The 25,187-nt window shown below is 42.6% G+C and overlaps 1 protein-coding gene across 3 annotated transcripts in view; it reads right to left on the bottom strand.

Moving 5' to 3' along the window:
• Positions 1–360: 360 nt before the first annotated feature.
• AIG1 (androgen induced 1) overlaps positions 361–25,187 on the bottom strand; it is a 192,705-nt gene continuing 167,878 nt past the window's right edge. For 2 of the 3 annotated variants that reach the window (XM_030556465.1, XM_030556468.1), the window contains 3 exons: positions 15,844–15,959; positions 4,458–4,621; positions 361–1,018 (listed from right to left, as the gene is read on the bottom strand). In XM_030556465.1, the coding sequence (XP_030412325.1) occupies positions 981–1,018; positions 4,458–4,621; positions 15,844–15,959 (318 nt within the window). In that variant the 3' untranslated portion in view covers positions 361–980. The remainder of the gene's footprint in view (positions 1,019–4,457; positions 4,622–15,843; positions 15,960–25,187) is intronic. The other variant, XR_003999619.1, reaches the window with a different exon arrangement.

Raw genomic sequence — 25,187 nt, 5'->3', positions numbered from 1 at the left:
CAGCTTTCCCCTGGCTGTAACATTTCCCTTTTAATTGCCTGGCAGTCAGTTGGAATCCAAAAGAACATAGACCATGGCGAATACTTAGAAACTAAGACCCCAATACACTTAAGTGCCTTCCTGAATGGAGGCCCGAATGCATTCTCTCCAGTACACTATGTACTGCCACTTATCTGTTAAGAGCCCAGGGGGTGGCTACCCAGTTTCAGGACTTCAGCATATTAGGTGGCAGTCAATTTTGTATTAGAAATGCCATCATCTACAGGCGACATAACAAAAACTAGACATAGATTATACAGTACATGCTGCATCTATCCATCTGGAATTCTGAGAAGCAGCATTCAGAAAGAGAAAACTGGGCATATTTTGTTCTTTATTTATGTGCTTTTGTATTTAAGAAAAGTTCCATCATATGCACATAGGTTCTAATTACAATTAGGGTTTGATTCAATTGATATAATTAATATTAACATGGCCTACTTAAGGCAACTGTTATACGCTGGTACATTAATATATCATAGTTCAATTAGATTATTTCTTCAGGTAAGCTTGTGTAGTGGTCTTTTAATAGATCTTTGCAGTATACAGTACTCTGAAATATACAGGATTATTACATTTATCCACAGTAGGCCTATCTGCTTAACCTCTTTCTGAAAATGATACACAAATGGACCCATTATTCCTCTCACAATAAATGGAAATACATTTACACTGATGTAGATAATAATACACGTTGAGAATGTTGTGGAGATAATTAATGTACATATCTCCATGGATATGATATGTACAAATATTGGAAAGAGGAGGATCAACACATATTTAATGTTTTTAGCTAAAATCAATTCTCCTCTAAATAAAAGCATTGGGTACATGGTCCATATAAACTTTTTTCCAAGAGATTCCTTTTCCTGCCAGCATCTGCTCAAGCCAAAAAGTTTTCCATGGAGCAAAAAGCAAACTCTCCTTGTTGTATTCAATGCTCAGTCCATTTTAGGCTTTTCTTTTCTTTCTTCTATACCTGAAACAATATGGAGAACACCTTTTAAAACACCTGAGTGAATAAAAACTGATTATTTACTCAGAAACCTAATACATTAATCTTCTTCTTTGCTAGCAGCCTCTGTCATGTTACCTGGCCTGCTGTGAAGGAAAAGAACATCTACACACCTGAAACCAGCAGTTGTCTGGTAACAACCTACCTAACCCTTTCCTTTCCCAAGATTCTTTTTAGAATCTTAATCTGAATCTATAGCATACTCTGCCTCTGACTGCTTCAGGAGAATGAAGATAATTGTCTCTTGGGGCTCCAATTGCTTACATACAAACAAAACAGAGCAGATTTTATTATGGCTACCATTAGCTGAAGCTAAGCAGCTGACATTTTTTTAAAGTACATTTTCAAACTATTATTGCTAATTCCATTTAGGTTTCTTTTTCTTTCTTTCCATTGTCAGATTTAAAAAAAAAAATCATAAGTAGAAGTCATTTTTCCTGACAGTGCACAAAGAATCAATTACTGCTAATAGGTTTTTTTTTTCTCATTAATGTCCATTCCTTTTAGTAATCTAGGTAGCATAAGCACAGTACATATACTCTTTAGAAGATTTGTCCTTGCTGCAGAACTGCTCTCTGTCATCTGTGTTGAAAGGTGGCTGGGTTGGGCAACAGGTTGTTTTCCTGGTGATGAAAAGTCAGCTCTTTCAGATGCTTGTTCCCGGGCAATTAATTTATTATTAGACTCTAGCAAAAATGTTGTTCTTTTGTCCATTTTGTTTCTTCTGACTAAACCTTCCTGCCCAATGTATCAAAGATAGTCTGAAAATGTTTCTTTTGGCGGTTTCCTGGACTGTTGCAAATCGCAGAAGAAAGATTTCTCAGGATTAAAGGGCAATGGAAAGTCATTTTGAAAGCAGCAAAAGGGAAATCTGACCATAGATGATATTACCTACTAATGGAATATGTGCACGGATGTTAATTCTTCCCATGGGCCATTCTGAAAAAGTACCTTTTAATAGCCAGATAGGGGGTAGGAGGAAAGTATCTACAGAGGAGACTTTACTGAAAGAAGCCATAAGGAAATAAATGGCTCCAGACATTGCCAGCAATCTGAATACAATGGGCGTTGTATTTTTGGTTTGCCAGCAACCATGGGATAGCCATAGTCAAAGGTCTGAAAAACAAAACAAATGGACTGGCTTCGAAAGAACACTACTAGCCTAACAGTCTGCTCCAGAGCCAATCTCAGGTCCCTTGTGTCCTGTGCTGTGAGGAACTTACCCAGTGGTTTTAATTAGAGCATTATATTTGTCTTTTAAAAAGAGTCTCTTTCCTTACTTCTGAGGTATTCTACTGCAGATGGATCAATTAGTTTGGCAGGAATGCAGGTATCTTCAGCACTAAGAGAAGGCCTGTGGAAAGGGCAATTTTTTCCTTCCCTATCATGTTTGTGGGTTGGAAAAACTAATTTCAAAATAATTTAGTCAGTACTGGGTTTTTTTCTTAATGCACCTCCAGAGGAAAAGGATCACAGAAAAAATGAAACCTTCTTAAGTCAGATTGTTTTAATTTGAAGGCCCCTTTTAAAGGTTTGGTTTCCAAATATTTTTTGCTCCAAATCTTACATATAATTATTATTTTACAGTTTTTATGGTTGTCGTGTTCCTATCATACACTTTAGGTCTGATCTATATACCAAGCTTCATACATGGCCACACAGCAGGTGACTCATGCCATTTGCTGGCTTGCATGTCGCTGAACCAAAAGAATCTGGATCAGTGTCTTCTAACCAACTGGGGGAAAACTGAAGAGTAGCTAAAGGCCTTGCTGAGCCTATTGAGACTATGGCAACATTAACCTAAATTCTCCTGAGATGGGGAACCAAAGGAGCTAAAGTTTCTATTATACATAATATGAGGGAGATTTTCCTTGAGCTACTTGTTTGTGGGATTCAATAAGAACATGTGCTTCTTCATCATATTATTATTATATTTTATATTATATGGAATTTATACACAGTGAAGCCTTCTTCTTTTGGATAACCTTTCTTTAAAGGACCTTTCTTGCATTATCAGAAGAAGAGGTAAGTGGTTTAAATAGACATTAACATGAAATTGAATTACAGGTTCAGGACCAGCCATGAATGCAGTGCCAAATGACCAGAGGCTCTACAGTTAAAAAAGAGGTGCCTGATGTCTGGAGTCTAATATTGAAAAGGAGCAAATGAGGCACACAGAAAAGCAGGTTTTGCACTTTCTAATTAGAAGTTTAGGGTGACATTCTGGCCCCACTGACGTTAATGACAAAATGCCCATTGACTTCAGTTTGGTGTTGTTCCAGCGGGATGATTAAGGCCATCTGGGTTATGTGAGAGGGCACATTCTCACTGGCAGAGAGGAGTCTAAGGAGCTCTTCTGGGTTCAGCTAGCACTAACCAGGTGCACCTGTAGGGCTTGTGCTGTGTGAGGGAAGAAGCTTAAGGCTACAGGGACAGAGCAGCAACCAGGAACATAGCTGCACAGCTTACTGACCTTAAGACTGTATGAACCAGGAGTATTCCTAAAATCGGGGCTGGAGGCAGGCCATAACAAGACACTACACCTGCCGATAAGCCAAATTCCAAAGGGGTGACCAAAAAGACTGCCTAAGAGACTGATCACCTTTGTCTTTCTGCTTCCTTTTGGACTCTTGACTCCCTTGCTCAGGGAAATGAGAGGAAAAAGGATCTTTTTTGTTCAGAGAATTCTGTGTGTGCCACAAACAGGGGAAGAACTCTATAAGTAGCTCAAATCATGATCTACTGAGGACCTGGGGGGGTAATTTTATAGATTTTTTCCCTCCCCTCCAAACCATCAAATAGAACAGTTATATAAAGAATCCACTAAGTTTTGTGCCTCTCATTTTATATGCCCAGTTGCAAGTGATTGCTAAATAGGCTAGTGATATTAATTCTGTAAAATTTTGCAGCATGGTTATCTGTGATCTCTTATTACTTGAGGACTATTGGATATAGACATATTTAATTTCATAGGACAAACTGATTTATAAATACTTGAGTACCTTATGCCTGAAAATACCTTTTAAAAACAATCTTTCTCTTCCTAACCTCAAGCATAACAATAAGATCATTTCCATAGAATGGCACTTTATTCTAGCTAGATTTTACTGGTTCCTCAGCTAATAAAACAGAGTGGGTTGCAAATCTTTCAGGTAATTGCCAATAGCTCTTAAATTAGAAGTTATAAAAATGAATACATATTCATAGCTAATCATGTTACCTGGGAGACATTTCATTCATTTGACTTTTTATAAGAGGAAGAAAGAAAAGTTACAATGAAATCTTGTCAGCCCCCCCCCCCCCCCACGTTTAAATCCTAAAACTTCCATTAACATCAATGGAAACAGGATGAAGCCTCAAGAGAGGAATCCTATTGGTTAGTGCTCCTGAAAACAATACTTACATTTTTGTGTATCCCAAATGTAGTTATTCAGGACTTCTCCCAGCAAGTAGAAAATGTTAAGTACTAGGGTGACAGTTGCAAAGAAAATTATCTTGGCACCTGGGCTGATGTAATCCAGGAGAGGGTACACCCAAACCCCTGTTACTTGATGGATCCAGCACACCCTAAAATGGAATCAAAAGACCAGTGAATATATTGCTCATGTACTGGTTTTAAAGCAGCGCTGGCTACTGTGTCTAGTTACTTTAGCCTACCAATGAGTCAATTTTTTCAAAGAACTGCAAGGTGCAATTGAATGTTTGATTCTTAGATCACCTGAGACAATGCCTCCTGGAACAGAGGTGGCACAATTAAACTGAAATAGTTTTACAAGAATACTGTTACTCCTTTTGACCTGAGTGGTTAAACCCTGAAGACTGGTTATCAGGTTGTTTCTATTAGAAGGAGAAATTGAGGCTGGATTGGGTATTTCTCTGATGCAATCCTCCTTATTTACAAAGAATGTACAAAGTCCTCTTTCCCTGAACACCAGAGGCATAAACCAACAGGAGACAGTTTCTTTGATTTCAGTTCCAAACCTTTGAGTCAGCACTTTACCTGAAAACTCTCTTTTAGTTCTTGGTGTTTGGTGGTGAATGTTGATCTGTAAAATATGGCTTGTTGTATTGTATTTCTAAGATGGTGGGTTGTAATGTCAGAAGGGAACAGACAGTTTTAGCATATTCCCCCACAGTCACAAGACAAGTGATTGCAAATCAGTAAGGGTGAATGGTCTAACTGCAAAAGAATGGAGCAGCCATCCTGGGAGCATTCCTTAGATGGCTGGGCGGGCTGGCTGACTGGAGGTGGGAGGGAAAACAGCTGGAAGGAAAGAGAAGATGACACACTTAGACCCCTATAACAAAAGTTAGAGTGATATGGTAACTGGGCTCAAGTGCACACAGGACTGTGGGGTTCTGAGAAAAGGAGCCTTCCTGAAAGGGGAGAGAACAGATTGGTGGTAGGGGGAATCATACAGTGGAAAGCAATTGGAGATTAGGCAGGATCCCAACAATCTTTTGGCCTCCTAAAAGAATTTATGTTAGTTGCAGGAACAGAAAAGAACTCAAGAGGGAAGCCCATCTAACTTTACTTCTAGGGAAGCATAGGTTTAGATGAGACTAAACCTTCACATAGGCTTGTCATGGGGCACATGCCCTTTCTGGGGAGTTAGAGCCCACCCTGCATGTTACTGCCTTATGAAGGCCTCCTTGGGGGTAGCTGCCCGCCCCAGGTAGCTGATTAGTAAATAATAAAGGTTACCCAAACTCAGTTAGGGAGAGAAACTCCTGGGTGGAGAGGAGCTTGTACGAGTACTGATCAGGGAGCCTAGAGGGTGAACTCTCCAGGTAACCCATCAAAATGGAGACCGTATAAGAGGTGCTCCTAGAGAGAGGATCCTCACAGACCCAGGGCTATAGTCGGCAGGCATCCAAGAGGGTCTGATCTCAACCAGGGGGTCTCCCAGATACTCTCTTTGGCAAGGATCACCTGCTGTCCCTGGAGAAGTGTTGCAGAGGATGGATCTCCCCAGATTCTTCTCTGAAGTTAGGGATCCTTCTCCAGTAGGGGCAAGATGCCTAACATCAAGGGCAAAGACTGGAATGGAGAGAACCCCTGTAAAACAGCCTAGGTAGAGAAGACCACCAGACTCAGGTTGGGGACAGATGGACTAAGAATGACTGGGTCACCCAGCTGAGATGTGGCAGGTGAAAGTTTGGTTTTTGTGTAGGTTTTCTGTCAATAAATGAGACCCTCCACAAGGAGGTGTTCTTTAGCATTGAACAGTCTGCCAGGACTTGTTGATATCCTGGGTAAGAGCTCATCCACAACACCATGCCTGCCTGCAAGGGGGTGCCCTGGGTCAGCCTGGAATGATACGGCTGTTTGTTGTGGAATCCTTTTATGTATTTCTCTGTTCCACTTGTTAATAAACCTACTTGTTTTAGAAAGTTTTTTGGGCACTACATCTCTGGTCATGGGTTCCTGAGGGAAAGAGATGCCAGTGTCCTTACTGGACCTACATGGTAATATGGGTTGGCATAGGTGGGATATTGTACCCAGATCCCAGTCTAAGAGTGGGAGAACTGCAACATTCCACCCCAGCCTAGTAAGAGCATGAGACTTAACCTCTGAGAGGGTTCACTTAGACACCAGAAAGGGAATGGAGGTGCAATTAGCTTTTGCAACTCTGCAAATTACTATTGTTATGCATGCTCACAACTACAATGATATGGTTGGTTCCCCAGCTGCCTCTGGAGATTCAGGCAGCAGCAACCAAGAGTTCTCTGTATCACTTTCTTTCAGTTCCAGACCTCACCACTGTCATCAATGCCTTTGTCACCTTGAGGAAGGATTATGGAAATGCCCTCTGGTGGCTTGGTAGAGTAGTGGTAGTGTTCTGACTGCGCATGGGAGGGCTCAGGGGTTCAAGTCCTGGGAAATCTCTTACAGAAATTGTGAAAACTCTCACCTTTATTTTCACTGGGTGAAATTCCATGGCCTGTGTTATGCATCTGGCCATACTAGATGATCACAGTGGACCTCTCCTTCCATCCCAAGTGCTCTCCCTTACCTTGGTCCTGTACCATATCCTCCTCCAGCTGCTGGTTACAGAAGCTTTATTATACAGTCAAATCCCAAATTACTAGAAACTTCATGTAGGAATTAAAATGTTGGCAGTAGGCTAATCTGTGAGATAACTGTGATTGGCTGCTGATCATAGTCCCCCTCCTGCCTCTCAGAAAGAGTCCACATATGAAAAAGTCCCTCCATACTTGTGGATAGCTTGTCTTCTACAGCTCTTGTACTGTGCCAGAATCAGAGGGGTAGTCGTGTTAGTATGAATATGTAAAAGCAGCAAAGAGTCCTGTGGCACCTTATAGACTAACAGACGTATTGGAGCATGAGCTTTTGTGGGTGAATGCCCACTTCGTCAGATGCACGTCAGATGCACTTCGTCAGATGCATGCTCCAATACGTCTGTTATATAAGGTGCCACAGGACTCTTTGCTGCGGTGCCAGAATGTACTTGTAAAAAGGTAAAAGTGCTAAAGACCCTAAATGACTAATAGGTCTTAGCTTGTCAGATAGCTGCTGGGGGTAAAGGAAGGGGAATGGTATGTCCTCTCCACTCTTGGCTGACTCAAAGCAGGGAAACCCCATGGGAATTACTGCTCCGAATTTTTTTTCACTTTTGTTTTGTGATCATTAGGTGAACTGTAAAACAAACCTTGCGGAAAAAGTCTTAAAAGACCTGTGCTTGGAGCTTTATTTCCCTTCCTTGGCTGGTGAAACTGCCCACCAGTTTACAGCACCTCTAGTGGAGGAATACTCAAAGGGGTCTTTGATCTACTGCTGTGCACTTGAATGATTGGTTCATGAACCAAGTGGAAGTGACATTTACTAGAATCAATTTATTTTGGACACCAAAAATATTGTCTAAATCCAATTGTGTCACTAAAGAATTCTTGAATGTTATCTATGGCTTGTTGAATGTAGCATCCTGGCTTATGTTCTGAAGGTTTTACTCTTTGCTGGCCAAAGTGGTATGCCCTTTAGTTATTAACACACATCATGATGGATTGCAAGTTATGCTTCCAGGTTAGCAGTCATGGGCTAGATCCACAAAAGTATTTAAGGAGCTCATCATTTAGGTGCCACAGACATTCTGAAAACCACCACTTAGCTACCATCTAATCTTGCAGAGGCCTAGATTTTCCCCAGTAGGTATACACAAAGCTGCCTAAATCTTGATGCTGCCCCATGGCTAACAAATTGCTTGGAGCCCTAACTCACCCCTGAGCTTTGGCAGTCTTCTTCAATTAGGCACTCTCTTGCCTATCACGCCTTTGGGGCTTGATCTCCTTGGTGTGCTCATAGCATGCCTACGGGAATTCCCTTCTTAGATGCTTAGCTCTCCCCATGCTTTGTAAGGGGAGCCTGACATAACTCAGGGCTGAGGAGTCTACCAGGTGGCAGGGTGCTTAAGAGGTAGGTGTTGCAACGCTCAGCATTGCAATGCCCAAGTCCTTTTGTGGATCCAGCTTTGTAACTGTCCCTACAGCAACATGATCAGGTCACTAACAGGAACTAATATGACAAGAACAAGATAAAACAAGTACTGCTTAAGAAACAAAGTTCAAAAGCACACCTCACTAGCCACCCTGACCTCACTGAAAATCAACCACACAATCCAGTTGTCTATGCTGGAATTATTAACATTGTACTTCTTTCCACTGAGCAGTGACACAGCGAGTATTGCTGCATTGTCTATATTACAAATGTGAGTAGCAAAAGTAGGACTGCTGCCATGGAAACATTACCTGATGTCCTTTGTTAGTTTGTATTCAAGAAGGAATGAGTTCACTAAATGAACACTGCACAATTAAGGGCTGATCAACTGTGGGCATAAGTCTTCGATACAAGACTACTGATTATTAACTTTAATGAATGCCTTCGACACAGCAATTCTAGCAATCATTATTCTTGTTCAACCTCATTATTAGATAAGCACAGGGGAACATGCATTAAGACACACTTTGGATTGCAAAGCCAGAGCCAATTTAAGACCCTACTATTGTACAGGTTAAAAAAGTTGCTAGTTGAGATATAAATACAGTGTGTGTGGTGGTGGTGGTGGAGATTAAATTGACTTTGTCTACTGCAAAGTTAGTTGGTCCAGTTTTAGTTTAGTTTTAAGATACACCCATCGGTGCAACCTTCATTAAATGGTTTATATTCACGTATGCAATGTTTAATATTTTTATCTGCAAAAGTCCAGAAGGTTAGAACCTCTGATCTCCCTCTGATTCTGTGACAGCACATGTATCCTATCACACAGCTTTCTTTTTTTGAAGATGAATATCCCATAGGTCCCAAATAACATCCTGTCATTATTACTGAGTTCAGCTGGTTGAAAAGACATTTCTGAAGACATTTCTTACAAAATATTTGTCATTACATCAATGAAACATTTGAAATTTTTCAACCTGCTCACTAGCTAGTTTGAAAACAGGAAAAAAATAGAAAAATGTAGCTCTTTTTCATATAAACATTTTTGGAGGGGGAGCAGCTCTGTTCTGGGATTCCAAAAAATTGAAGTTTACCTTTAAAAAAAAACAAAACCCAAAAAACTGCTACTATTGCAGTTAATCCTTTAGCTCCTTCCTGCCAAAATACTGAGTCTTCCTCGCTGCCATTTTTCTAGCTTGCATTAAAAAACAAGCTCGCTTGAGGAAGTGGAAGATGCATTGGAAAACTCTGTACCTCTATTACTTCTAGTGCTAACTGAGGTAAACCAACTAAGCCTAAGCATGTGGTGTGTGACATTCTATACATATCTACCTGAAAAAAATTCTTGACATATTGAATGATGTGACTGTGCTTGTTTTAAATGTTACAGTGTGAGCTTGAAAGCTTATCTGTCTCACAACAGAAGTTGGTCCAATAAAAGATATTCCCTCACCCCCCTTGTTTCTCTAATATCCTGGGACCAAGACAGCGACAAGAACATTGCAGACTATGGAATGTCTCCCAGCGGAAGTGAGGGAGTTGTATCAGCTGAGTCATTCGAAACTGGAATGAATGAATCACTCAAGATTACAGTGTAGGGAACAACCCTGCACTTTCAGGGGCATGAACTCAGTGACCCATAGTAGGTCTAGTCTATTTCTGAGTTCTGTGATGCAGAGTAAATAGACTGACAGAAAGCTGCTAGACATTTTAGCCAGTAATGTATTTTTTTGCAAATTTGGTTCTTACTAATTTCTTCTTCCCTTTTCATGTTGGAAGAAAGTAGCGTGAACTTCAGTCTACGTGGGATTCAGAAATAAAGATAGGCTGTAGTGAAGTATAAAATGACCAGCTCACTGAAGATGGAGATCACTACGATGGGAGGTGTGAGAGGCATGAGAACACGTGGGATGCCTAGGATAAGTGAATGTAAATTTAATTTTTCTCTTGCATATATCCAGCGCTATTTGTCTTGATTTATTATCACACTACCAAACATCTAGGAACTTCCTTTTTTAAAAAATGCATACAATCATCACCCTATGCAAACGTCTCTTCCTCCACTTATCAAATTAACAGACCTCCCTAAAGCCAGCTGTAAGAAAATCCATGTTTTTCTAAATAAGTTTGATGGGACCTGCCCTGCCTGAATTGTTTTATTAAGTAGTGGAAAAAATGAACCCAAGTTCAGCCCTGGCACAGGTAGGGGCAACTCCCATTGTAGTGAATGTAGGAACAAGAATATTGATCAAGTGCTTTACTCCCAGATACCTACTCCCGCATGACTAAAGCGCAGTCACGTCCTTGGGAGTGGCTCTTTGGCATCCAGTACATCTCAGCAGCAGAAGGAACACAAAGATCTTTTAACTATACCCCTTTGGCTTCATTTCTTCTGTGGCCACATATGGCTCAGACAGTAGTTGCCATGAGACCATGATTGCTACAATGAGCAAAACAATATCTTGCGATTTTATTTGCCTTGACAATCAAATACATAGATCCAGTGCCTGTGGGTTTTTTGTTTGCTTTGGGTAGTCAGAATGTGCTCAGAACAGTTTTCTAGCACTAATGAAAATAAAGTGTGATCCCATTATCAATAAAGCACATTATACCAAGGCCTTGATCCCAAAAGTCCATGTAAGGTGGGCAGTTAGGGCGACCAGACAGCAAGTGTGAAAAATTGGGATGGGGGTGGGGGGTATTAGGAGCCTATATGAGAAAAAGACCCAAAAATCAGGACTGTCCCTATAAAATCAGGACATCTGGTCACCCTATGGGCAGTATGCAGTGCTAGACTATTGTCTTCTGGTGCAAATCTGAGAGACTGCTGTATAGGGCCATGAGAAAAGTTAATTAAAAGCTAAGACTTGTCCTTGCACAGAGAGAGTGTGTGTCTCTGCAGTTTGTGTGCCTGCTCTAATCCTTTCATGAATGCAGGGGTGAAAGAGAAAATAAAGGAGTGATGGATTGGGGGTGAGAGAAATGGGCTTCAGTGTAATCTCCAGCATACAACTTGGCTCTGATCCTCTCTGTTGCTACTTGTGGGTGGGTTTTTTTTTATACACTATAGAAGGAAAAAGCACCTTTATAAGCACCCTAGTACCTTTCCATAAATGAAACAGACACATGACAAATAGAAACACCTGCTTCCCCTTATCCTAAAACCAGAAAATAACTAATCCCAAACCTTTACTCCCAAACCTAAACCTAAACACTATTCCTAATATGCCCGTTTCTCTCCATACAGCTGGCTCCAACGATGATCACTGTAGTGTGTCCAAAAGGTCAAAAGATCTGGACTAGGTCAGACCCACGCAAAGAGTACATTTAAAACCTGAGGACAAACCACCCTGGCACCAGCTTCCACCACATCTGCCTCTCCTGATCTCAAATATGGCAGGATGGCACAAGGAGAGAGACCGTCTCTCAGGCAGGCAGGCTATGAGCTTTATAAGTCAAAAACAACCCCTTAAGCTCTAACTGGGAGTCCAACCAGGTCCTGGGGCAATGGCAGTGTGTGCTCCCAGCAAGATACACTGCTTAATGAGCAGGCGTTGCATTCTGCTCTAGTTTTATTTTCCAGGTCCAGCCTCAGATAGAATGCAATAAGCTTGAGGTGACACAGGCATGGATTGGTAGTTGGATCCCACAGCCCATCTCCAAATGAAATCAATACAACCTCCTAGCAAGACAGATGAATACAAGCATTCATGGTTAGTGTTTGTATATAGACACTTACCAACAGGTGGGGAAACCAGCACTACCTCAAGTTGGTAAGTTCTCGTTACGAAATGTGGGCGCACCTTTGCTAAAAGGGGCAGATATAATCCTTCTCATATTTTCTGGTTGCTCCTTCCAGCCTGAGCCTACCATCATCACTTCAGTTCTGTTTGGCTTGAACTTAACCCAACGGTCTTTGATCTATATTTCAGTGTCAGTCTACAGACTGAGTAGAACCTTCAATAGCACTGAACTGTCTGGGGAGATTCAGAGATATAAAACTAGGTATTATCCGCAGGCTGACACACGACAGACCATGCTGCCTCACTAATCCTCCCACTGACCTTTATAGGCCATGAATGTGAGAGGAAACAAAATGCAGTTGTGCAGAACCCCACATGCATGTCCTCAGAGAGGAGAAGCAATTGCTCCAACTCCCTTTTGGGAATTCCCAGCAAGGAAGAAACGGAGTTAGCTGAGAGCAGCCCTATCCACTCTTGGTACAGTCTGTAGGAAAATCAATACTGGAGCGGAGAGTGTGCTTATAAAACTTACAGCTGACCCAAAGCTGGAAGGGATGGCAAGCACTTTGGAGGACAGGATTAGAATTCAAAATGACCTTGACAAAGGAGAGAATTTGGTCAGAAATCAACATGCCAAAAGTCAATAAAAACAAATGCAAAGTACTACACTTAGGAAGGAAAAAAATCAAATGCACAAGTACAAAAGCGGGAATAACTGGCAAGGCAGTAGTGCTGCTGAAGAGGATGTGAGGATTATAGTTGAGCACAAATGGAATATGAGCCACCAACGTGACACAGTTTTAAAAAAAAAGGCTAATATGCTGGTGTGTATTAATAGGTGTGTCCTATGTAAGACACGGCAGGTACTTGTCCTGCTCTATTTGGCACTGGTGAGGTCTCAACTGAAGTCCTATGTCCAGTTCTGGGCATCACACTCTAGGAAAGATGTAGACAAATTTGAAAGCGTGCAGATGAGAGCAATAAAATGATAAAAGATTTAGAAAACTTGACCTATGAGGAAAGGTTAAAAAAAATATAACCTGGGCATGTTTAGTCCTGAGACAGGAAAATTGAAGTGAGATTTGATAACAGCCTTGAAATATGTTAAGGGCTGCTCTAAAGAGAGGAGTGATCAATTGTTCTCCATGTCCACTAAAGGTAGGACAAGAAATAATCGGCTCAGTCTGCAGTAAGGGAGACTGAGGTCGGATATCAGGAAAAGTTTTCTAACTATAAGCATAGTTAAGTACTGGAATAGGCTTCCAAGGGAGGTTGTAGAATCCCTATCGCAGGAGGTATTAAAGACCATGTTACACAAATGCTTTTCAGGGATGGTCTAGTTATACTTGGTCCTGCCTCGGGGCAGGAGACTGGACTAGATGCTCACTCAAAGTCCCTTGCACTTCTACACAGCTATGAATCACACCTAAATGATCAACAATGCTGAAGGGAGCTCATTGGGGAAAAAGGCAACAGTGCGGTATAATGGACAGCGCAAAAAACTGGAATGCAAGGAAACTGGGTTCAAGTCCCACCTGTACCACTGCTTTGCTGCATGACCTTGGGCAAGTCACTTCCCTTCCTGTGCCTCAGTTTCCCTCAGCAGTAAAATGGGAATTATGATACTGGTTTCTGTAAAGCATTTTGAGGTCTATGAATGAAAAACACCATAGCAGGGCTGAGTATTATTACGATAGCACTGAAATATGTAGACAAGAGTAACAAAGTGAATGGGTAGCAGTGTATATCTCTTAGTGCAGAATCAGTTTCCCCTGTGTTCCCTGTCCTGTTCATCTCCTTTTACTTTGTGCTTCTAAATGCAGGATGCAGATACCTGTGCTGGGCAGGAGCAAGCTATACAGGGTTCTTAGTTGTTTTAAGAAATAAATTACCTAGTGCTTGGAATGAGAGGTGTATGCTGTGCAATAACAATTTCCGTCAGGAGCTTTGCAAGTATAAATGTAATGAAAATAACTGATATGGAGGATGTGACTGTGTAGAAGCTGCAAGATACTGTATCACCTAGCACCTTGTGTCAGTGTCAATTTATGTATGCAACTCACTTGAGAAAAAAATAAACACATGTAAACCAATCTTTTCATACTGATTTTGTAACACTGCCTTAAAAAGCTCTTAAGACACTACTTGAATTTATTTCCACTTACACAAGTGGACTGCTTCAACTTTTCCATTCCTGTGGAATAATTTTCCATTGGCCTCATCTCATGATTTGCACAGATTCATAGACTCAGAGACCCGAAGGGACCATTTTGGAAAAAAGACAAGTTGCCGTACTAAATAAGCCCATTAATTTATTAAGTCTGGTATCTTGCTGTTGTGTATTGTTCAGAGGAAAGTGAAAAAATAACCACAACACACCTAGCTAGTTGTGCATTAGAGCAATCAGTTTATGCCCTGATGCATGAGATTTTTTTATCTTTATCTCACCAAGCACAATTACAAATATTATTAATAATAAAATTATCCTGATCCTTTTGAAATCCGGCCACAGAATTTGACTCTGATCACCTTGATTTTGGTTATTACATGATGACTGTGTGTGTGGTGGGTACCTATACTTGGTATAATGTCCCCTTTTTCCTTGGTCCGAATAAGGTCAGGGAGCATTGAAGAAGTAGCACTTTTCAGACCCTATGTTGCTTTCTAACTAGTGGCCCCCTTTGGCTGGTGGAAAAGGTAGTATTCCTGAGTTCTGGAAGGAGCTGTATCCCCAGTTCTCTTAGCCTATGGGAAGGCTGTTGTGAAGTAAAGTCTCAGAGGAAGGGAGTAGGAGGAGAGGTAAATGGCATCATAAAGGGCCTCAAGGGAAGGGAAGAGGGGAGGGAGAGAGTGTGTGTGCGTGTGGGTTGTGTGTGTGCGTGTGTGCACACGTATGTGAAGGGGGAGGGGAGGACAGACTTTTTAACCAAACAAGGATCTTGTATGTGTGTGTGGCGGGGGCAGAATGATTAAATAATTGCAGGGTTTAAAAAAAAAAAAGTCCGATGGGTAAAGCTGCTTTGTCAGATAAGTCAGATATTTTTAATTGGAAAACTCCCCAAAGACCAAGTTTAGTGTTGCTTATGCTTTCTTTATTTAAAGATTTTCCCAAATATTTGCATTTGAAATAAATTACAGAATGTTTGGATTTCTGTAATTGATTCTAACACAAGAATTAGTGAACTAAAAGAAAAATGAAAAAAAAGCGTTATCTTTTCTGAAGGGGCTTAAAATGCTGTTGAAGGAAATCATTTGCCTATTCTCAATTTTTGTTTGATAGGACGAAAAACCCTAAGCAATAAAATCAGGGTCCAAGAAAAACATTTAGTTTGAAAAAAGATGGAAAAATGTAGCTTTGGAAAGATCAGTGCTTACATGGGATTGTTCAACAAATTCCTGTTGTGTGAGGTTTGGCATATACTTTCTAAAAATATCAGCATCTGGGGAAGCCAGACAAAGCCCAGGTCTTGGACCAAACGAGGCATGCAGTGTGAATCTGTTAGTGATTATATCCCTAATGAAATATGTGCCCAAATTTAGCAGTACAATCCCCCAATATAATATGAAAACACAGCATGTACGGTCCTTACCATAATATATAGCCAACAGAGAAGGTGCATACTGCAGCCAGTCCACAGCTCCTGCTGGGATACTGATGATGTGTTGTTCTCATCTCGATTAATATAAAGGGCAAAACTGTTGTATGCTAAGAAAAAAACAAAACGCAACAGGAGAAAACCAGGTGATACAAATGATTCTCACTGCATTTCAACACTTGTTCTGCAACAGGAAACTTAATAGCAAAGACTTCTCACGAGGGAAAAAACAAAATTCAGAGGTAATCTCTTTATAGGGATGGAAAAAGACAAAACCATGAGCATATAAAGCCGATCAAATTTAAACCCTATTACTTAAATTGGCCTTTTTAATGCTTGATAGCTGAGGGGAATGTAGGAAAAAGTGAGCAGAATGTACATTTTTGTTTTGCCTGAGGGTTGCAGTGAAGCATCATTTTGTGATTAAGGGACAGGACCTGGAAGTAGGGGAACTGGATTATACTCCCAAATCTGCTCCACAATTGCTACATGACCTTTGCCACATCACTTAGGTCAGGGGCGGGCAAACTTTTTGGCCTGAGGGCTGCATCGGGTTTCCAAAATTATACGGAGGGCAGGTTAGCGGAGGCTGTGCTTCCCCAAACAGGCAGGTGCGGCCCGGCCTCACCCCTGTCTGACCCACCCCCGCTTCTTGTCCCCTGATGCCCTTCTGGGACTCCTGCCCCATCTAAGCCCCCCATACCCTGTCCCCTGACCACCCCCGGAACTCCTGCCTCTGACTGCCCCCCCACCAACCCATCCAACCCCTCCTCTCCTTCCTGACTGCCCCCTGGGGACCCCTGCCCCCATTCAATCCCCCTGTTCCCTGCCCTCTGACCACCTCGACCCCTATCCACAACCCTGTCCCTGACCACCACCCCAAAATCCCCTGCCTTCTATCCAACCCCCCTGCTCCTTGCCCCCTTACTGCGCTGCCTCGAGCACTGGTGGCTGGTAGCGCTACAGCCATGCTGCCCAGAGCACCAGGACAGCCTGCCGTGCTGCCTGGCTGGAGCCAGTCACTCTGCCGCGCAGCACAGAGCACCGGATCAGACCCCAGATCTGCAGCTGTGCTGCCCCAGGCACTTGCAGCCCTACCACCCAGAGCATTGCGTTGAGAGCATTGCACCGGCAGCGGAGCGAGCTGAGGCTGCAGAGGAGGGACTGGGTGCTAGCTACCTGGGGCAGGAGCTCAGGGGCCAGGCAGGAGGCTTCTGTGGGCTGGATGCAGCCCACGGGCTGTAGTTTGCCCAACTCTGACTCATGTCAAATGTGTCCACTATTTTCGGACACCCAACTTCAGACTCTGGTTGTCAGAGGCACAGAGCACTTAAACTCCAAGTGAATCAATGGAAGCTGAAAGTGTTTAGAACCTCTGAAGCAGACCTGATGTGTCTCAATTTGGGGATCCAAAAATAGGGGTAAAATTAGGGATAATTACCTTTCTTACAAAAGTGTCGTGAGTTTTAACTTGTTAATCTTGGTAACATTAATTAATATCCTCAGATAAAAGGCACTAAGGCCAGTGTTCTAACAATGCCTATACAGCACTTGCCCATGTTTAGAAGGGACAGTCTTTATTTTATCATTCCACCTTCTAGTTTTCCTGAACTGCACCTTCTAAAATGATCTCCTCATCCAATTAATATCAGCGGAATGAAAAAGGGTGCCCTCCCCCTATCCCCAAGCTATACATAATGATGTATAGATTTCAAAATGTTAGCAGGTATGAAAATGTACAGAAATGAGGAGCAAATCCATCTTAAAATAAAGTTTTGGATTAAACTTTCATTTTTGAACATACAGCTCAGGCAGAAGTGATCCTATTGGTGACTCCAGCAGCACCCATTGCATTGCAGACCTGTGGTGGATCTGTACACCAGTCTCCCACTGAATTGAAGGAAAGGTCTACAGGTGTCAGGATTGCAGGAGCAGTCTAAATCATAAACCAGTTTCAATCCTTTCTTAATACTGGCTCAGGAATAAGACAAGAATGTTGTTGCTTGTGGCCAAATTCTGCCAGCAGATGTGCATGTGCAACCTTCATTTTATTGACCTCGGCGAAAGCTGCAGATTGAGGGCTGAATTTGAAATTTAATAATTACACTGTGAATGCCTTAAAACGTTAAAAAGTATTATGGTGGAAGGGACAGAGAAGCTAAAAATATCTTTGTGGGGATAACAGGCCTTAATGAGATAAAACAGAACAGCCTTTTGCAGACCTGCTCTTCTTTAACAACTTTTAAAAAAAATTATTTAGATGGGAAAGACTAAGACAGTGGAAACTTCTCTGGCTCACAGATGTAACCTAATCTGGATTGGATAAGTGTTCTGATTTTCAATACACTAGTAATTAATGACTGGCATTTAGAGAATGTCAGGTGGATAATATAGCAGTGAGGGGAGCTTTCAATTTCTTCATCTTTTAACAGCTTGTCCCGCCCCCATCTCTTTAAACAATATAAATCACCACCAAGGGAATGCGTGTATGTTTTACACGTGGTCTATTATAGTTGCGCCCACTACTGTCTTAAGGTCTATTAATGGTGCATAACCTTCAGAGTGCACTGACGGGCTGGCAGCAAACCAACTCTGAAATATTCACTTGGAGGTTTGGAGTCTGCATGTGAAACCCTTTAGATTCTGGTAACCAGCTTTATATGCCTGGGCTAATGTAGTGTAGCCGAAGCTGTGTGAACAACTCCAGCCCAGGCTCAATAATCTATTTAGGAACCAGGGGTCAGTAAATATGTTAGCCTCCAAAACCCCTTGATTCTGTGCAGGTTATCAGTTCTTTCTGATCTGTTCACCAAGTCTTAATTATCCATCATAAACCTGGTTTAATGTATTATTGTTGATTATTTGTATTATTGTAGCACTTAGGAGCCCCAGTCATGGACCAGGACCCCATTGTGGTAGATGATATACAAATAAAACAAAAAGACAGTCCCTGCCCCCAAAGATCTTACAACCTATGCCTAAAATGTGAGATAACAGGTGGATAGAGGCAGATGAGAGAGACTAAGGAAGCAATGAGACAATATCTGTCAGTGTGCTAGGCTGTAGCATCAGCACACCAGCAGCCTAATTGTTGTCAAGTGTTTTTGTGGACCTCACAGCAAAGCAGAGTTTTAAGGAGGGATTTGAAGGTGGATCATGAGGAAGTTTTGTGGGTGCTTATGGGAGCATCTCCCAAGCGTGAGGGGCAGCATGGGAGAAAGTACTTGCCCCATTTTGCCAGAGATTAATGTTTCTTTTGACACCAAGTAATAACAGTATGACACACAGGAAAGTTGAACGAACTGATCTTTAGTTCTGAGCCCTAGCTAAGAGACATGGGTTAGTATTACATCAGGTTAATAAGTATCACATGGCAGATGTCATTATCCCCCAGTTCCAGTGGCTACTGCTCCAGGTCTTCAGGATGGTCCTTAATTTTGAGGTACACAAATGAAAAAGGTCAGTGGAACTTCATTTTTTCCCCTTGCACAGAGATGTATGGCGCTGCAGCTCATCTGTGCCTTAGTCATCTCTCATTTTGACACCACTCTTTGGGCCTGTCTACACAGCAGGGAAAAACCCACGGCTGACCCATGCCAGCCAACTCAGGCTCACAGGGTTTGGGCTGCAGGGATGTTTCATTACTTTGTAAACTTCCGGGCTCAGGCTGTACCCTGGGTTCTAGGACCCTGTGCAGTGGGAGGGTCCCAGAGATAAGGCTCCAGCTCGAGCCCAGAAGTCTACACAAAAATGAAACAGCTCTGCAGCCTGAGCCCTGCAAGCCCTAGTTGGTAGGCATGGGCCAGACCCAGGTTTTTCTTTGCTGTATAGACATACCCTTTGAAACTGTGCAATGACTCTCTCTCACTTTATACATCAAGTTAAATCTTGTGGCCCTCAGCTTTCCACATTTGTCTGCACCTCTGTCCCCACTTCTTCTTATTCCCCCTCTTGCTCTGCCACTCCCTGCTACCTTATTGCTCCATTTTGTATGCTTCTCCCACTTTTGGACTTTCTGCCATGCTGCCCCTCTCAGCTGTGACTCATTCTCACACTTTGTCAGACAGGCAATCATCCTGACCTTCATTAAAATCATTCTTTAAAACACACTTCAGCTAAGCCTACCACCTCAGCTAGAAGTATTGTGATTCACACCTTAAAGTGCAGTGCCAACTACTCTGGACATTAATGTAGCTGTATTGTTTTGCACTTCTCTCTATTTCACTCTAGTAGGACCATGTCTATCACTGTGTTTTGTACAGCTCACAGCACTCTGTTGCCATTTAAACAAATAATAAGTAGCTAAACAGTTTGGCAAACTTTAGAAGGAATGCCCAGCTTCTGGGCTGAGAACTTGTGTCTATCAGCTTTTGATCCAATGCAAATTAAAATGATCAGACTGTAAACCTAACAAAAATAAAGAGTTTACCACAAAAATGATAGAATACCCTAAAGAGTGGTGTACCCTGAAAAATGGCTATGTAAAAAGTAATGGCACAATTTTACTCAACAGATCTATTTCTTTTGCATAAATAATAAATAAAAAGCTTTTTCTGCTTTTTTATCCCTGCTAACTCTGAAGAGCTGGCACTGCTCTTTGTGGGAGAGTGAACTACAGGTTTTATGCCATCTTGTGCATCAGAGTTCTCCCCTATGGCCTGATCTACACTTAAAATTGGATTGACCTAACTGTCATTCAGGACTGTGAAAAATTTCTCACCTTTAGAGCTAGAGTTAGGTCAACCTTATCCCCTAGGTTGCTGGAAAAATTCTTCCGTTGACCTCTCAGAGAGATGGATTAATTACATCAATGGAAAAACCCCTTTCATCTGTGTAGGAAGTGTCTACATTATGGCCTACAGCATCACAGCTGCTTCGACATAGTCTTGCCACGGCAGGGCTGCCCAGAGGAAGGGGGAGACAAGTGGGGCAATTTGCCCCAGGCCTCACAGGGGCCCCACGAGCCGCTCCGGGTTTTCGGCGGCACTTCGGTGCAGTGGAAGACTTGGAGTGAGTGAAGGACCCGCCGATGAAGTGCTGCCAAAGCCTCGGAGCACCGCCCGGTGAGTACAAGCGCTGCAAGCGGCAGGGAAAAAAAAAGCCACGATCGGCAGCACTTAGGCTGCTCTACCACCGCCACTTCATTCTTCGGCGGCAATTCGCCAAGATCCGGCCCAGCCTGAATCCGCTGGGCGGCCCTGTGCCACTGTAGTGTAAAAATGCCCTAAGTTTCAATCAGTTACATCCGTGCAAACCTACTGAAGGCAGAGAGGTTGCACAGGTGTCACTGAGCGTATAATTCAAAGAGAGTGGGGTTGCACAGATGTAACTAAGGGCAACTTGGCCTGCATGACCTTTACTCCTGGAAACAATGCAGAGAAAGCAAAACCTCAACTGTCAGAGCCCAGGCTGAGTGTGCAGGTCATCTTACACACAGAAATCACTGATGGATAATAAATACCAAACCTCCCAGCCTCACTGCCTTTTAAAAAGACTGATCTTTTAGCATGGCTGTGTGAGCACATAATGCAATAGTTTTCCCTTACAGCTGCAAGGTGGAGCAATTCCCCTAACCACTGTACTCGCTTCTGAGAGAGATGGAGCTATACTGAGACGTATGCTCAAAATGCACATTTATTACTGCCTTTTTAAAGGATATTTTAAAAAAATTCTCCCCATTCCCCTCATGGGGTTTGGAGTGTGTGTGTACATATGACCCGTGGAAATTTTAGACTGAAAAAATCATAATACAAATAGGCACATCTGTACTGTCAGCCCAGCAAATTTAGACTTGATGTACTATACTTTCCATTTTTAGTTATATACCGCTACAGGTATTCAGAGGAAAAGGTTTTATGCAAATCACATACATTAAGAATGAGTCTGTAATAGATTTTTTTAAAAAAATTAAATGCTCCAGTGTTGAAAGCCTGATTAAATTTTGCCTTCCCACCAGTAAGTACTGCTTTAACACTATTTTCATCAGTACCTTGCTTAGCTTCCCACCCCCTACCCAAAATTGTGTTTTAAGATGAATTTTAGGTAGTTTAAAAAAAGGTGCTGGCTGAATTGTCAGACCTGTATATTAACATCTTCTTTCCTCAGGACAGGTAATGTAAAGTGGTAATGTAACCTTCCTCACTAATCTGATCCAATCCCAATCCTGACCTGAAATGATCACTTTGAATCACTCTAGGAGGGAGAAGTTGGTTCAGTTCAACAGTCCATTTGTGCCTCTGAGATGCTCAGTAAGGGTGCATAAGGGGTGACTGTCACTCAAGCAGCCCCTTGTGGCTGGAAGTCACTCCCCAGGCATCCTGCTTCACTTTCTCTCATTGGACTCCTTAAAACTCCAGATCACAATCCAGAGTTAGTTTAAACACTCCCCTTTCTTGGGTCCAATTTATTTAATCATCCTGTACAAACAGTTCCTTCAGGCCTCAACCCCAGTTCAGCATCTCTCTCTATCTCTCACCTCCCCCTTGGTAAGGGGTTCCCAAATCTCCTTCATAAAGAAGAATCTCAGTTCACCATCTCCCAGGCTTTACCTGGCTGGAGTTCAGCCTTCAGGCACTAACTTCCAAACTCCCCTGGTCACAGGGTCTTTCTCCTGCCTTAGCAGACTACTCCCAATCCTCCTAGCTGAGGCAACTCCCCTTGTCTCAGGTCTTTCATGCAGAAGCTTTTCCTGATTCCCTGCCATTTCTGACACAGCTTCTTGAGCCCCCTTACTTTGTGGGGTCTTTTATAGGGGAATCAGCTGTTTTCCATTAGGCCCCATCAAAGCAGGTGGGCTTGAGAGGTCCTTCAGTAAATCAGGGTTGGCTGACCCCAGGCCTCCAGCCCTTTAGGGTAAGCCACCCTGTTACAACCTCCCCTTAGAACCTTGCGCTCCCCAGGGAAAGTTCTACTTTTGGGGATACTCTTCCCCTGTCCCCGCGCCCCAAGGGTGGCCAGGTCCCATGCACCCTGACAAGGAACTCGAGCTACCTATGTTTCCCTTGTTTTTCCCAAGGCTCACTGTTTGGGTGACCCACCTCCTTGCATGTGTTATTTGGGTTCTAACTTCATCCCCCTGGAACACAGTTTGGGTTTCCAGTGTCTCCTGATCCCACATCTTCTTCCCAAGATTCCTCTCAGAGCCTTGCCCACCCTGATGCAAGCTTTCTGCCATACCTCGCAAGGGAGCTCACAAAACTGGGTGACTGGGCAACAAAAGGGCAGATGAAATTCAGTGTTGATAAATGCAAAGTAATGCACCCTGGAAAACATAATCCCAACTATACATATAAAATGATGGGGTCTAAATTAGCTGTTACCACTCAAGAAAGAGATCTTGGAAACATTGTGGGTAGTTCTTGAAAACATCTACTCAATGTGCAGTAGCAGTCAAGAAAGCAAACAGAATGTTAGGAACCATTGGGAAAGGGATCAATAATAAGACAAAGTACAATGCTACTATATAAATCCACAATAAGACCACAATTTGACTACTGTGTGCAGTTCTGGTTGTCCCATCACAAAAAAGATACATTAGAATTGGAAAAGGTACCGAGAAGGGCAACAAAAATTATTAAGAGTAGGGAACAACTTCCATATGAGGAGAGATTAAAAGACTGGGAGATGACTAAGGAGGGGGGGGCTATGATAGAGGTCTATAAAGTTATGAATGGTGTGGAGAAAGTGCGTAAGGAAGTGTTATTTACTCCTTCTCAGAACACAAGAGCCAGGGATCATCCAATGAAATTATTAGGCAGCAGGTTTAAAACAAACAAAAGGAAGCACTTCTTCACACAATGCACAGTCAAACTGTGGACTTAGATAAATTCATGGAGGACAGGTCCATCAATGGCTATTAGCCAAAATGGTCAGGAATGCATCCCCATGCTCTGGGTGTCCCTAAGCCTCTGACTGCCAGAAGCTGGGAGTGGATGACAGGGGATAGATAACTTGATGATTGCCTGTTCTGTTCTCTCCCTCTGAAGCACCTGGCATTGGCCAAAGTTGGACGACAGGACACTGTGCTAGATGGACCATTGATCTGATCCAGTATGGCTGTTCTTATGTTCTTTCTTCCTTTGCCGCTTGTCAGTCTGCTTCTGAGATGCAAGCTCTCCAGCTCCCCATCCACTTTGCTCAATATAATGAGTGAGTTCTCTCTCTTCTACAGTTGCCTGATGCACTCTGCCTAACTTGTCCAGCTCAGGGCCTGCTGCCTGACCTCCTCCATAACAGCTAGCTCCTGCCAATACTTCTCCCCTAAAGAGGTCAGGCTTTCTATATTCCCTCTGCACATCTTGGCAGCCGTAAGAGCTGCTCTCATTACTGCAGCATTCACTTTTGCTGTAGCCTCAGTGGTCTCCCAAACACTAATCCGACCGTGCCTGTCATAACTTTCCTACTCAGATCTGAACTTTAGAGTTCAGAACCTGAGAAGCTAGCATGAAACCTCCAAACTTAATTACCAGCTTGGATCTGATATCGCTGCCACCAGCCAGAAAATTCCAGTGTCTGGCTCACTCTGGTCTCCCCAAAACCTTCCCTGGGGAACCCCAAGACTCAGATGCCCTGAGTCTCACCACAAAGGGAAATAACCCACTTCCCTTCCCCCTCTTTACCTCCTCCCAAATTTCCCCGCCCTGGGTACTCTAGGAGATTCCCTGCTTCAAGTCATTGAAACACCGCACCGAGAAATCAAATATTTCTCTCCCCTCACCCAGAGGTTATGCAAGTTCAGGCTTAGTAAATCTAACACAAAGAGATTCTCTCTTCCCCCCGTCTTCTTCCTCCCACCAATTCCCTGGTGAGCTGCAGACTCAATCCCCCTGAGCCACCACTAAAAAAAAATCCAACAGGTCTTAAAAAGAAAGCTTTATATAAAAAGAAAGAAAAAGACATAAAATTGGTCTCTGTATCAAGGTGACAATATACAGGGTCAATTGCTTAAAAGAAAAAATGAATAAACAGCCTTATCCAAAAAGAATACAATTTAACACATTCCAGCAACTACACACGTGTAAATACAAAAAAACAATATAAACCTATTGTCTTACTATCCTTGTTCTTGCAACTTGGAAACAGAAGATTAGAAAACTTGGAGATAGAGAGATCACTCTCAGAGCTGAGAGGGTCACCGAACCGAGACAAAGAACAAAAGAACTCACACCCAAACTTCCCTCCACCCAGTTTTGAAAGTATTTTGTCTCCTGATTGGTCCTCTGGTCAGGTGTTGTTTGTTAACCCTTTGCAGGTGAAAGAGACATTAACCCTTAGCTATCTGTTTATGACAGTGCCACTCTCTGGGCATCTCTATGCTTTGATCACATTTCCTCATGGCT

This window comes from Gopherus evgoodei, chromosome 3 (assembly GCF_007399415.2).
Source record: "Gopherus evgoodei ecotype Sinaloan lineage chromosome 3, rGopEvg1_v1.p, whole genome shotgun sequence".
Lineage (NCBI taxonomy): Eukaryota > Metazoa > Chordata > Testudines > Testudinidae > Gopherus > Gopherus evgoodei.
The sequence above is the reverse complement of the archived record's forward strand: the minus strand, read 5'-3'. Positions and strand labels throughout refer to the sequence as shown.